Source organism: Drosophila navojoa, chromosome 3, assembly GCF_054131105.1.
Source record: "Drosophila navojoa isolate 15081-1374.11 chromosome 3, UAZ_NAV_1.0, whole genome shotgun sequence".
NCBI lineage: Eukaryota > Metazoa > Arthropoda > Insecta > Diptera > Drosophilidae > Drosophila > Drosophila navojoa.
In genome coordinates this window covers 27,646,667-27,660,579 of record NC_142891.1, presented here as the reverse complement: position 1 = coordinate 27,660,579, position 13,913 = coordinate 27,646,667, and the positions used below count along the sequence as shown (strand labels likewise).

At 42.2% G+C, this 13,913-nt stretch overlaps 3 protein-coding genes across 9 annotated transcripts in view; 1 reads left to right on the top strand and 2 right to left on the bottom strand.

Annotated features, from left to right (window-relative positions):
• The window catches only part of sick (sickie), a 274,376-nt gene that overhangs the window by 173,792 nt on the left and 86,671 nt on the right, over positions 1 to 13,913 (top strand). The window lies entirely within an intron of this gene.
• LOC115563259 (solute carrier family 53 member 1) lies at positions 351 to 3,083 on the bottom strand. The gene is made up of 5 exons (XM_030385968.2): positions 2,921 to 3,083; positions 2,190 to 2,847; positions 1,163 to 1,870; positions 939 to 1,105; positions 351 to 875 (listed from the first exon to the last, which is right to left on the bottom strand). The coding sequence occupies exons 1-5, from the start codon at positions 2,987 to 2,989 to the stop codon at positions 531 to 533; spliced, it is 1,947 nt and encodes a 648-aa protein (XP_030241828.1). The 5' UTR covers positions 2,990 to 3,083; the 3' UTR covers positions 351 to 530.
• On the bottom strand, positions 3,291 to 5,680 carry LOC108649516 (solute carrier family 53 member 1). Its single transcript, XM_030385969.2, has 5 exons — positions 5,501 to 5,680; positions 4,803 to 5,442; positions 4,037 to 4,741; positions 3,746 to 3,912; positions 3,291 to 3,676 (listed from the first exon to the last, which is right to left on the bottom strand). Exons 1-5 carry the CDS (start codon positions 5,567 to 5,569, stop codon positions 3,380 to 3,382), a joined length of 1,878 nt encoding a protein of 625 aa, XP_030241829.1. The 5' UTR covers positions 5,570 to 5,680; the 3' UTR covers positions 3,291 to 3,379.

Sequence of the window (13,913 nt, the reverse complement as noted above, 5' to 3'; positions counted from 1 at the left end):
CCGTCTGGCAGGGGGCGGTCCATCAGGGAGTTAGCTGTTGCAGTTGTCCTGGCTACAAAGGGATCTCTCGCTCCTTCTCACGACAGACCAGCCACACCACAAGTTGTCAGCTCGTTTTGGCCAAAAAGCTGTGTCCTTGTACGCCCGCTTGTTGTCTGGCTTAACTTTTGTTGCCCTGCGGGCTTCAGTTTATCGCTGCCCTGAAAACACCAAGTGGGGTATCTCACTGCATGTCACTTTTCTAGTATATCAAGTATACGTCTACAGGGTATTTGTCTGTGCGAGCATCCTCTGGTCTTTCCGCAGCGGAGAGCACGTCCTGCATGCTGAATTTATAATTCCATTTGTGGTTTTAATTTCGTAAATGTGAGATTAATTTTATTCAATTTGCTATGCGGGGGTTGAAAGAAAACAGAGTATTCGCATTGTTAGACGCCCAGACTCGTTGCACGCTTCATTGACTCCCAATTGTCAATGCGCTCGAAAACGAGGCGGAATTGGCAAAGTGGGCGTGGCAGAGCGAACAGTAATTAACTGGGAGGACTGTCACTGTGGGTCACTTTAGTCGCATTACTATCCCGACGCGCTTCCGAATTACGCTTCGACTCATCCAAAAGCTTCTTGACTAGCAATTCATCTCGCGAGCTCAGAGCCGAGACGTATATGTCGCGCGTTGCTCGGAAATTGCCGCAGTTATACAAGTGCTCGTTCTCCAATCGAAGAATGTTCCAAATGAAACGTCGCTTGATCTCACAAATGCTGTACAACGTCTTTATATTGTTGGGCAGCAGAAGATCATTGTACACCAAGTACACCTCGAACGCCCAGAAGAAACGTATCGAGAGATCCGCAAGGATGGCATAGTAGTAAAACCACTACAGCAAGTAAACAAAGACGAGAATAAGCGCGCATTGCCAGAGCAGTCAAGTCGAGCCTACCTTGGGGTAAATTAAGCGTTTTCGAAGGAATATATTTTTGCCCCTCCAGATCTTGAACAGGCCGTAGTCTTGCAGCAAGTCCCAGGCCGTACAGTATATGGTCGACACGAGGGTGCTAGCTAAGTAGCCCCAAGTCCAGGGATTCGCAAAGATGCTTTGGTACTTGTCTGCATGGGGAGATAATAATAATAAAGTTCTGCTGAGAGCATGGCTGGGCCACTTACCGCTCGTCTCCATTTGAACGGTTGAGATGATGCCAACGAGCAGTGTAGAGCCGTAGGCGAAAGCATTGACCAAGTATGAAGCTGGCCGAAGTGGACTATCGCAGTAGCGCTTTATGCATTGGGCCATCCGGAACCAGGAGGGCAGGCAGCGCAGCACGGACACCATAGCGTCTGGCTCGAAATCGAACGTATCCTCTCTACCCATCGAGTAACGCACATAGAAGCGAATCAACTCATAGTAGTCCACTGAGCACTGCACCAGGGATCCCAGCTGATCGGCTATCCAAAAGTCCGCAAAATGCACATAACAGAACGGAGCTGCCAAAATGCGTCCGAAACACTGCAAGATCCACATACGAGTCGGAAAATTCATAATATGCACTGGATTTATGAGCAGCGCCAGGGGTAGCACCAGTCCAATTAGCGGAATATAGAAAGGATCCTTCACGCCAAACTCCTTGTGGTGGATGAATAGCAGCATGGCCAGCACACAGACGTACCCAAAGAAGCTGGCTGTGCTGAGTAGCTTGAGACACTCTGTCTGATTGCGAGGATTCAGATCGAAGATAAGCACGTGATTAATGCCCACACTCTGCCACACATAGACGTTTGCCACCACGCTGAAGCCATAGAGCATCAAGATGAACGAGCCGCGAAACAACCGAGTAAAGATGAAAAACTGTTTCGAGTTGCTAAATAAGATATAAGCTGTAAACGAGTTTAAGTATGGTAAATAATATAAGATTAAACATGTTTTCATCTCAATGAATCTATAGAAAGTCAATTGGTCCTTGGATCGAGCTATCAGTCATGAAGGAAAAGCAATCCCTCCGTCAGTTAATCAACTTTCTAGTCTACCAGACTCATGTCTATTAACTAGGATAACCAGGACTTTCTAGTGCTTTAAGGAAAATCTACCAGTCATGAGAAATGTAGTCAGATGAGGACTGATGCAGACCGACACTCAGTACAAAAGTTCATCAGTCAATCAGCAGATGGGTGCAACTTCAAAGGGCTGATTTCTTACCAGAAATAACACAAACTACAATCGAGACTATAAAGAGACCCATGAATACGCCCGCTGAGAACACGTAGCCTGTCGATGTGGTTTGACCCAAGGGCGGAACTCGAAGCTTTTCCATTGCCTTGCCACGATCACCGTCTGTTATGTATTGGGTGAAGAGGTCCTCAACTTCGGAAATCATTTCACGCAACTCAACTCCGTCGATATTTAAGGGCGTGACATCCAAAGTGTTCTGAACCCACCTAGGTACATTGGAGGTAGGGAAGTACTTCCTGCACTTTTGGCTCAGTTTGAAAAAGCACGCATAATTGAGCTGCTGGTAATTGTTGAGTAACACCAGACTGAAGTAGAACTCGGCATAGGCGCGATCCAGTTTGCGCAGATTTCGTGGTTGATCGGCCAGCGGAGGAAGCCCTTTGACGGCACCCGTAACATTCGCTTCGCTTCTACCCTTTATATAGAGCAGCTTCACCTTCAGAGTGGCATGCTTACGCCTTGCCTCAGCCATTTTGTATTCGAAGAACTCATTCACCCGCTTCAGCTCGGTGGTCAGCTTTGCATAGAACTCGTCATTAAAGTTTTGACAATAGACATCAAATGCGTCCTTGTCCCTTGGGTTCGGCGCATTTTCCAATGCGGTGTGCAAGAAGTCCTTCAGCTCCTGTGTGGTCAGATCGGATCATTTAACTACGGATCGGATCATTTAATCGCTGGTCCTGCTGTTGCGTACTAACCTCATAGTTGACATATTGCTGACGCCATTCACTTGTTAAATGACTCTCAAAAGTTTTGTCGAGCTTCATATCGATTTAACTTGTATTTCGTAGTTTCTGTGATGAGTGATAACTCAACTGTAGAAGGATGCGACATCAAAGAGAAATATTCTATCGAAGTACTTGTCGCAGACCACTAGTAAGTAATTCAGTTTATAGTGAAGATTTGCTGACAAACTAAGAGATGTCATTTGAGACCATCAGTTTGTTCGATTAACTTTATTCATCTATAACCGGAAGACTGAAGGAAAGAGATCCACTGCAATAACGTTGCTGAAGGCATATTAAAAAGCAATTATGTTTCAAATATATTTCATATTTATATTTTATTTCGTTGCTGAATAGAACATAGCTAATATTCAAGCAATCAGTTTAAAGGAAATCAAATTTGGACATTGTAGCTGATTTTGCGATGTTGCCTTAGAAACTCGATTGCTTGCCGGTCTGTACGCTCTTGTCGATTCTGGAGTCCTCCTCAGTGAACTTTCCGATGGGCTGTAGGTAAATGTCACGGTGAGCACGGAAATTGCCCACATTGAACAAGTGCTCGTTCTCCAGGCGCAAATAGTTCCAGATGAATCGTCTGCTCACCTCCAGGAAACTGGCGATCGTCTTGCAATCGTGGGGCAACAGAACGTTATAGTAAATAAAACATATCTCCAGGACCCAGATGAAACGAATCAGAACGTTCGTTATGATGGCAAAGTAGTAAAAGCTCTGGGGATATTGTTAGGATCATGTTGGTTAGCTTAAGGTGAGGACGACTCTTGAAAGCTGTATCTATACCTTACGATACACGAGATGCTTGCGCAGAAATATGTTTTCACCTTTCCAAACTTGAAACAGACCAAAGTCATAAATCACATCCCAGACTGAGAAATAGATGGCGGATACGAGAGACGAGAGTAGATACGGCCATATCCACGGATTATCAAACATGCTACTATATTCATCTGCAATGAAAAGAGATTGATGAATTAAGTGAATGAACAACTGCGAAATACCCTGTACATCATTGGCAAAAACCACCTTACCCTCATGCATCGTGTACAGGACATTTTGCAGGGATATACGTACCACTCGTTTCCATTACAACTGTGGAAAAGATGACCACAATGATGCTACTGAAATATTTGCAAGCATTCAGGAAACATAAATGCGGCTTATAGTGCTTATCATAATATCGTCTCAGGCACTGGGCTAAGCGGAACCAGGGCGGCAGGCAACATATGATCGGAACCATAAAGTCCGGCTCGAAGTCGAAAGCATTGGGCAATTTCATGTAGTAGCGAAAATAGAAACGCACCAGGTGGTAGTTGTCCACAATACACTGAACCAGCGAAAGGAGTTGATCGGCGATCCAGAAGTCGGCGAACTGCACATGGAAGAAGGGAGCAGCTAGGATTCTGCCAAAGCAGCGCAAGATCCACATTCGCGCTTTCAAGTGGAGCATGGGTATTGGATTGATCAGTAGCAGCAACGGCAGCCCTAAAGGGATCAAGGGGAAGTGGTATGGAACGTCTACGCCGAACTCCTTGTGGTGCAGAAACATGAGCATGGACAGAGTGCAGATGTAACCGATGGCGCTGGCCAGCTCCAGAAACGTCGCCGGCAGCACTCGCTTGCGCGCGTCCAGCTCAAAGATCAGCACATGGTTGATGCCCACCCGCTGCCAAACGTACACATTGATTACCAAGTAGAAGCAGCAGAGCACCCAGGTGATCAGGCCCCGGTACATGCGGCCAAACGTGTAGAGCAGCGTGCTGTTGGTCGCATAGATCACTGCGGGAGATGGGGGAGAGAGGTGGTTAGGTACAGGGGCTGGATGTCTGGGCGGACCTACTCGAGAGGAGCACAACGATGGCGCTGACTACAAACAGGCCCAGCATCATGCCGGCCATGAATACCCTTGCGGGCGGCGAGACCTGGCGCAACGGTGGCACTCGCAGCTTTTCCATGGCCTTGGTGCGGTCTCCGTGCGTCAGATGGGTCGTGTAGAGATTCTCTACGTCGGTGATCATCTTCATCAGTTCCTCTTCCTTGCTGAAGGGCGCCTGGCTGACGTACTCCTTGAACCAGGCCGCTCCTCTGTCAGACTTGATGTGCTTGTCGTACTTTTTGCATATTTTGCGAAAGGCCGTGTAGTTGAGGCTCTGGAAGTTCTGGAGCATGATCAGGCTCAAGTAGAACTCGCTGCACACATAGCCCATGTGGCGCGCATTGTAGGTGCGTATAACTGCGGTCAGCTGGATCTTGATCTCGTCCAGCTTGCGACGCGCCTCGGCCAACTTCTGGGCGAAAAAGTCCTCAACGCGGCTCAGCTCTTGATGGCAAACGGCAAAGAAATTGCGCTGGAAATTTTCGTAGTATTCCGCAACTGCCGGATCAACAGAAGAATCCTGCTCGCGTACATATCTGGTGCCCCGTGCAACCTGCCTATCGGGCGCGTTGACCACCGCGTCGCGTATCATGGCGTCTAGCTCCTATATAGGGGTGATAATTATATCCAGATGATACGCAATATTGATGTAGATAGCTCACCGCATAGTCCATGTATTGCTGGCGCCATTCGTGTGTCAAATGGCTCTCAAATGTCTTTCCAAACTTCATAATGTCCTTCTACAGTGAATTCTAAGAAAGTTACGATTATATTCCCTTAAACACAATTTACACAAATCTCCCTTGCTAAACACCTACTCTGATGAGATTATTTTGTTCGACGAGCAACCTAAGATATTGACAGTTAAAAATAATCTCGAATTCAGAATTGAATTTGTTTATGGTATAAGAGTTAAAAGAACCTCGAGCCACTGTAAAAATTAAAATGTTATATATTTCTTAATTCAATTGCTGTTTTTACAACAAAATGCGGTACTATTTCCAAGTGTCTTGTGCAATTATGTTGTTATAAAATAATACACAAGAATTTACATTTACTGAACATTATATAATACTCACCTAATTCATTACTAAATAAATGGATTCTAAACCAAAATTAAACAGTAAAAATTCTTTTAAAAACACTTAATATGCATTCTTTTTGTTTTTTTTGCAATTTTCCATTTGCATATCAGATATTAGATCCTTGGTATTTTTGTTTTTATCTTGATTTTATATTATTTTCTATTTAGTATATATTACATATTTTCAATAAGACTCCATAAATGGCCTTCAACTGCTCGCGCTGTTGCGTCAGCCCACTTAAGACCCGCCCTGATTTCGAAATACATCCCCAGTTTCAGGCACATGCATCTCATTCCATCTCTTGTCAGCTTGCCCGTCTCTCGATATCATTCTGGTCCAACTGTATGGACTGCAGTTTAGCGAGGTCGTTTCCTTGATACACTGCTCAAAAATTACGAAATTTACTTTTTATCTAAATTTTATAAAATATTCCAAGGTCTTTTGTTTGCAAGAGCAAGAGAATGGTCACACGGTAAAATATTTCATTCTGTCCATGAATTCAGTTCGATTATAAAGTGTTGCTTGCCCAGCTGGAGCAGAGTATTAGACAGTCAGTATCCAGATTTGTATATTTCCCGCTGCTTGACATTTTCGCTTTTGTTTTTGCGGACAGTCGCTCGCTTCCGGGTTTTGGTTTTCATCCTGCCTCGTCGCGGGCTTTAATACACATTTTTTCGCATTCTCCTGAAGTGGATGTAGAGCTACATTATATTTTGTGCGTTGGCTCCTGAAAAATTTGCAAAGGGGAGCTTTAAACCGCGTTGAGCGGGAACTAAGGGTTGCTGAGATATCCAGCCCCCAAAAGCAAGAACTCTTTAAGGAAAACCTTAGAATGCTCAATCAACGCGCAGAGCTTCGCCATTCGATTTCAGTTGGCAGCAGTTAGTCATATTTTTCTAGTGGCAAACAAAGAAAATGGCATTCGAGTGGTTAACAAGGGGCGAAAATGTCGTCTACAGGCATGCCAGAGGGGCTTGATTTCTACCTCATCATCAAAGCGAACATTCATCTCGACTAACGTGAAAAATGTGAAACAATTGCAACGATGATTACTTTTCCCCGCTCCAATTTGTTGTTGTTGTTGTTGTGGCTGGAAAAATGGTCGTAAAGGAAAATTGAATTGGTAAAAGTTTTCCCTGGCCCTGGTTAGCATTTGCTTTAGGCCAGCATAGAAGGGATGCAGAGAGAGAGGGAAAGAGAGAGAACGAGAAGGAGCTGAGAAGAGGGAACGAGAAAGCCAGGTGAAACAGTTTCATAATTATATGCTAAGTACTCTAGTAATTAACTCCCCTGGGATGGGCTTTTCAAGAACTGTTAGATGCTGATTAAACTGTTGACTGAGCCCCATCAGTATTTAAGCCATTGACTGGCACAGGCAGTGGGCGACAAAAATTGGCAACATGTGCACAATATGCGCATAAAACTCCGACTACATTTAATTTCCGCTTGGATAAAAACGTGCTGCTGTCAGCTATGCTGGAACCATTTTGATACCCTGTAGTTATGGGAGTGATTGCAAAGGGTATACCAAAAGTTCGTCAAATGTAATAAGCCGAGAAATAATCCTCTATCTCAACAGAAACTACAATAGAGTTATATCAAAGATAAATACAAACTCTATAGTTCCTCAAAAATATATATGTCTCTCTGTAGAGAGTTTCAATCTTTAAAGTTTGCTTAAAAAATGCAAAACGCATTGAATGACTTTTATTGCAATGAATAATTGTATCGCATAACGCAAATGTAGAACCTACATAGGGTGTCAGTCACAAGTCTAAGATGGTTCAACAAAGAGTCATTATTTTTGCCCATTTACAGGGTATTAGCTAAGCATCAACTCTCAACTCACAGCGGATGCTATTGTGTGTTTTAGTAGCATAAAGAAAGAAGCAAATAAAAATATTTGCATAGACAATCTGTTGGACAATTGGATAGACTAGCGGCCAAGTGAACAGCCGGGTGTAGATTGCCAGCCAAAGTGGGCAGTGGGCAGTGGGTAGTGGGTAGTGGGCGGTGGGCGTGTCAGCTGGAGCTGCATAAAATGAAAAGTAAACATAGCAACATTCTCTGCCATTGAAATGATAAAGTGCGCCGGCTGCCAGTACGACAAAAGGCAATAAAATGCATGCTTAGTGCTGTGCACTGTGCGAGGGTTGCCTGAAGGGGTTGGAGTTGGGCTGGAGTGCGGGAGCGGGAGCGGGAGCGTGTGCTTAATGGCATTAGTAGTTTGTGTAGTTGCCGGGCAATAGATGCGGTCCAGCGCAAGCTGGAGAGTTACATGTGTGTCCGTCCGTCTAGCATTTGTTTTGCCTTCTTTCTTTTTTTATGCGTCTGTGGCATGTGAATGGCTCGAGCTCGGAAGCCTTTCATGCTTTTTGGATTTGTATAAACAAAGATTTATTGGGTCTAGTTCCAGTCTTTTTTTCGGGAATGTGCTCTTTAACGGACCTTAAAGTACTCTGTCGAGGGACGAAAGCTGTTTTATTTCTTGACAATAATTGAATTTCACATAAATTTGGAATTTTTGTTTCTTATTCATGCTTATATTCTGTAATTGTATTTCGTGGTCTATTGAAGCTGAATGAACTGCGATTTGTTGGTGCGAATGAGGGACGCGAACTTTAGCTTAAGGTTCTGGAAGTTTTTCTGATAAATTTTGATTTACTTTACAAATTGATTTTAGTATTTGAGGTTTTAGTTTTAATTTTCTTGGAACCAAGTATATATGTATTCATAGCTATATCTACGATATAGCAACTTTCATTACCACCCATGCGCGCCTTCAAGAGGCTTCAGCCTAGTTTATAAAGTGTAAGCCTACAACTAGTTTGTCTAATTCCAATTGCCTATCACGTAAATTGGACTCATATTTCGACAGGCGGCAATAAACTTCAAAAAAACAGCTCCATAAACTAGTAAATCGGGCAAGTGCAAAGAAATCGCCAGCGAGCGAGCTGGCGCGCGTTTCAAGTAAAGCGGCTTAAATCGAGTTGGAGCAGACAAGCTAAGCAAGTTGGACTAGCAAATACCCTGTGCGCGAACTAAAATCTAATACACTAAAGTAATACTGATGCATTTTTCAATCGGAAAACACCTACATTAGATTTGATAAAACATTAGTGCAAAATATACGTTAATACATCAACAAACATAAAATCAAGTCTCAGTCTCAGCGCTATTGGACTTCATTGGTCTTCGTTTTTTATATAAAATTCAGCTTTCTTCTGCCAGTTTCATATCAATTCACAATTCTAATATACCCTTTCTTTATAATTTTCCACATATGCAGTAAACCCAGATTTCTAATGGCTTTCAGCAAGTACAGGGTATCAGATGAAAACACAAACTAAACGAGTTTCGAACCAATCAAGTGGAGTTATGCCCCATTAGAAACTTAAGTTGCAATTATTAAACAATTTTCCAGCTGTTGTTGTTGTTGTTGTTGTTGTTGCTGCAACGTCTCCTTGGCGACATTTCTTAATTCATATTATGGAAGAAGCAGAAAAAAGTGGCAAATAATTTGAGATAATTGCCATGGAGCAGCAAACTGTGGTTCAATTATAGCGATTTGTTTGGCCAATAACTTTTGGCTAACTTAATTGTAGCTGATGTTGGCTTCGCTGTTGTTGCTTTTGTGGTTGTTTTTGTTGTTGTTGTTGACCCCACGACTGAGCATTGAACTTCAGCTGCAACAGATTGCCGGATTGAAGGGAGGGAGGTTAGTTAGTGCAGCGACTATTTATAGCCGGCACAAATGACAACACAGACAAGTTGCACCACCCACCCCCACCCGAGCATATGACAGCCAGCTGTGCGCATCGAACATGCTCGAAGAGCCGAGCTGCCAACATGTTGCACTCGGCTCAATTCAGTTCGCGAACGCAACGCGTCGAGTGCGGAACGTGTGAGAGAAATGCGCGCGTGTTTCGCCGGCGATTCTTAAGTTCATTTTGTTTGTTTTCAAAATAAAAGCGTGCCCGGAATAGGCGGCAAAATGTTAAACAAAATTACTGTGTGAAGCGATTTCTCAGATGTGCCAAAAATGCCAAGTGTGTTGAGTTGTTAAAAATAAATACAAATATTAAATGAAAACAAATTAATGAAGCAAATCAAATCATAATTAATATAAATATATGAGCAAACAAGTCTTCATTAAATAAAAGAAATTGTAAATTTGACTTTTGTTTGACTAAATAGCAACAAAAACAGAAAAATAACATAATAAATTATTTATAAATAACTAAATATTTAACTATAATAAATTAAAAACAAAATGCATATAAAAAAATAATAACAATTTAAAATAGAATACATCAAGTAAATATACATATCAAATAGTCAAAAACAAGCAAACAAAACACAAAAAAAAAAAAAAAATAATAATAATAATAAAATTAGTAAATATATTATCAAATTATATATTCTTTATAGCGAAACAAAATATTAATATATAATTACTTAAGCTGTACTGCAAAAAATGAATTTTCTTATACAAATTAAATATTTGTATAAAAAAATTATTTAAATTAAATAAATGTTAAACAATAATAATATCATTTAGACTTGCATATAAAAGCAATGAAATAAAAACTCGAGCAAATATTAAATGTCTTAAATTAAGTGTCTGCGAATGTTGCACTTATATGGAATTGCAGCTGTTCTACAGCTCTCCCTCCCCTTTCCGCCACACTATCTGCTGTCTCTGTCTGTGTCTGACTCCTTTTTTCCTGATTTTCCGCATAATTAACGCCTTATCGCATTGCACACAAATTAAAAGGCTTAAATACAGACACAAACAACAACAGCAACATGGCCAAATGTATTGCCAACTCTTTGCAGACATCCTCAATGGACCAAACCGCCAGACAAATTCCATTTTAGATAAGCGCGTATTTTATTTATACTCCTCCAAAGTTGAAATCCAGCGAAATTGTTTTGCGGTGTAGCTGAGGGATTTGTTAGTTTATAAAAAAAAGTCGCTCAGTTGGAAACTTTTTAAAACTTTATTTTGGTCTATTTGAAAGCAGAGAATCTAAAACTTTCGGAGCATATAAAAAAATAATAATGTTCTCTTTAATGATAAATTTTATTTAAATTATTTTAATTTTTATTTATTTACCGACTGTTTGATTAAAAAATTTCCATTTGGTTTTGCTAAGAACATTCTAAGTAATTCGTTAATTATTAACTCTCGATTCTTATCAAGGTCTTATTGAGAGTGGAGTGGAGTGTGCAGACTTGCTTCATGTACTCATTTTCCTTGCCCCCTAGATCTTTTCACTTTCCATTTGACTGGCTTCCTCGGCGTCGACAGTTTACAGCAAAGTTAAATGGAAGCCACAAGTTAATCAAGCAGGCACAGAGCACAGACATTGGCAATTAGAACTATCCGCCCCATTAGGCATAGCTTACTTTGAGGCCAGGCGTTAATCTGCAGTCTCATCAGCTCTTTGGACAATGTTTGCCTACCTCAAGATGTGCGGCTGATAAGTCTAACCGGTTTCTGAGCCACTCCGAGCGGCGTGTGTCTCCAATTAATCTCCATTTCTGACTCGCGCTTGAGTTCCGCAGCTGAATTTTCTAATCTAATTTTATTCAAGTGGCAGCTGGTGCCCCAAATAAAAGGATTTACAATCAGATCCTTGAGGGGCTGACTAATTGTGAGTCGGCCAAGGGAAAGTTGAATTGCGAGCTGAACCAACTACGGCTCAGTTCACAATTTAAAGTAAGTATAATTGCAAGTCTGCCTGTCCCTGGCAACTGACAAGCTGTCAGAATCACCATCATCTTCTTCTTCTTCATCTGCTTTCTGGGGGTGCATTGAACCGTTCAGCAACCCCTGCCCCCTGCCCCCTGCCCGGCAGCAAATCAAAGCCCACGACAGAAATTTGAGATATCAAAAAGCGAGCTGTCAAAATACCAAACAAGCGACAGGCCAAATGAAAAATCAATTGCGGTGCACAGTAGGAGTGTGGGGTAGGGGAGAGGAGTGGGTGAGGGGATTATGGGCAAATGAGCGGGTCGTATTCGAGTACTTACCGTAGGTAACAGCCGAGACGAACTTTGACTAATGATAGCATTCATAGGGGCCCCTGTCTGTCGGTCTGTCTGTCTGCCTGTCTGTCAGTCGTCCCGCGTGTGAATGAGGGAGCGCGGATTATGCTCACATAAGTAGCAGAAGCGTCAACCTAATGATTTAATTATGATAATATGATATTATGGCCATAGGGTGTCAGCCATCGAGCTATCCAGCTATGCATACGTCTAAGGGTCTCTTGATAATTATTAGTTTCGGTTCACGGTTATGGGGCTTTCGTGTTAATGTTAATGTGGAAGCTCAATGAAAAATGTGAAATATTCGCTAGGGTTGTAAGCAAGAACAATTGGAACTAGTTCGCGGTCTTTTGTTCTAATGCTAATGCATAGGCCGAACTGAATTAAATGTAAATTGATATTCGATTTAGAGCTGATTTACTTGCACTGGTTCAATTCAATCCAAAATCCAACTCATGCAGATTTTGGCATTTGTTGATATTCGTAATGCGAACTAGTTCTTGTAGAAAATGATTAATAAATTTATACAACAAACATGAATTTTGACACTTTTTAAAATCATCGGGTTGGAGTAATATTAATGTTGTTGAACTAGTACTTTTTCATAAGTTGGCAATGCAAATGGCTGGTTTTGTAGTGACTTATTCAATTGAACTAGTTCCTGAATACACTATAACGTGCTCCATGCTATGTAAACAAGATTAGCTTCGATAGGGCTCTGTATGATCGGATTATAGAGTAGACCAAGTGCTGTTATTAATCTGCTCGTAAGTGACTGTGGAGGGCCTCTTAGCATATAAAATAATTCTCACTTGAGAACCGCTTCGGAGCCCTCACCCTCACTCTCTCTTTCTCTCTCTCTCTCGCCGCCCTTACTAATTGGACAATTCATGGAATATCACGTACGTCGATTGAACCGCAAAGTTTTTGACACAGTTAGCCGCCGCTGGGCCTTTCGCACACAGTTCAGCTCAGAGCAGTGTGGTTGGGCTCTGTTAAGAGTTGTTCTTATCAGAACATTGCACTTTTTGCCCAAGAAGCAACTTTTGCCGGGGCTCTTATCTATGCCGCCGCACAAGGCCCGAGGCCACTTTGTGCAAAATTTATGAAAATCGTTGCGGGAATGCAGTTTGCATAGGGCCGAGCGATGCGAGCAGACAAGAGGAAGCGGGGCCTGATAACTGGAAATTGACGTTTAGTCACGTACGTTGGCTTAAAGGAAAATTATTTAATGTGCAGAAGTGGCAAAGAGTTGTTAAAGTCAAGAATGTGCCGATAATAGCCAGAAGGAGCAGGAAGGAAGTGGCCCAAGGGGACAGCTGAAGGGGCAGAAGGGGATACGATGCGACGTAGCATATGCTGGAGACGCCTTTACTTTATTTCTTGCAGTTTTTCAAAAAGCAATTTTAGTTTTTGACAGGAAATTCACGGAATATTGATTCGCCTGGACTCTTTTGCTTCTGCTGTTAGACAATCAGGTTCGGGCTGTAGATCAATGTCTGAGCCCTGGTTGAATGTTCGTAAATCTAGCAATGCAGCGCCTCAATCACAATGCCACGCCTACTCACCGGGCGCCTGGGCACATGCAATGCATATCAAATGCCTGGCAAGTCCAAGTCCAAGACGAAGAAAACAAAGATTAAAAAGAAGAACTTTGGCTTGAAAGTTTAGCAAATAAATTTGTGTCAAGATTTATGTTGCAGCTCCGTTTCAGTTAGTGTTCTAACAGCCTGCCCCTGCCACGCCCCCTCGCTTAGCCGGTTCTTAAGTTGGCTTTTAATGCGCCGTAAAACTGACATAAAGAAAATACTTCCATCTAAATATAAACAAACGAAAGACAGCCACTGAAAACAATGGATACCGGGAAGCAGCAAGAGAAAAGAAAAAGTTATCTACGACGTGACGAAGCTAATATACCCTTGTGAATATTTATGGA

Bases quoted from the DNA above. Each gene is read 5' to 3' on its own strand.
- LOC115563259 (XM_030385968.2), bottom strand. From the start codon at position 2,989: ATGAAGCTCGACAAAACTTTTGAGAGTCATTTAACAAGTGAATGGCGT. The intron at 2,848-2,920 runs GTTAGTACGCAA...CTGACCACACAG, and splicing joins AGCAATATGTCAACTATGAG to GAGCTGAAGGACTTCTTGCA. The intron at 1,871-2,189 runs GTAAGAAATCAG...ACTCGTTTACAG, and splicing joins TGTAGTTTGTGTTATTTCTG to CTTATATCTTATTTAGCAAC.
- LOC108649516 (XM_030385969.2), bottom strand. From the start codon at position 5,569: ATGAAGTTTGGAAAGACATTTGAGAGCCATTTGACACACGAATGGCGC. The intron at 5,443-5,500 runs GTGAGCTATCTA...ACCCCTATATAG, and splicing joins AGCAATACATGGACTATGCG to GAGCTAGACGCCATGATACG. The intron at 3,677-3,745 runs GTATAGATACAG...CAATATCCCCAG, and splicing joins AGCATCTCGTGTATCGTAAG to AGCTTTTACTACTTTGCCAT.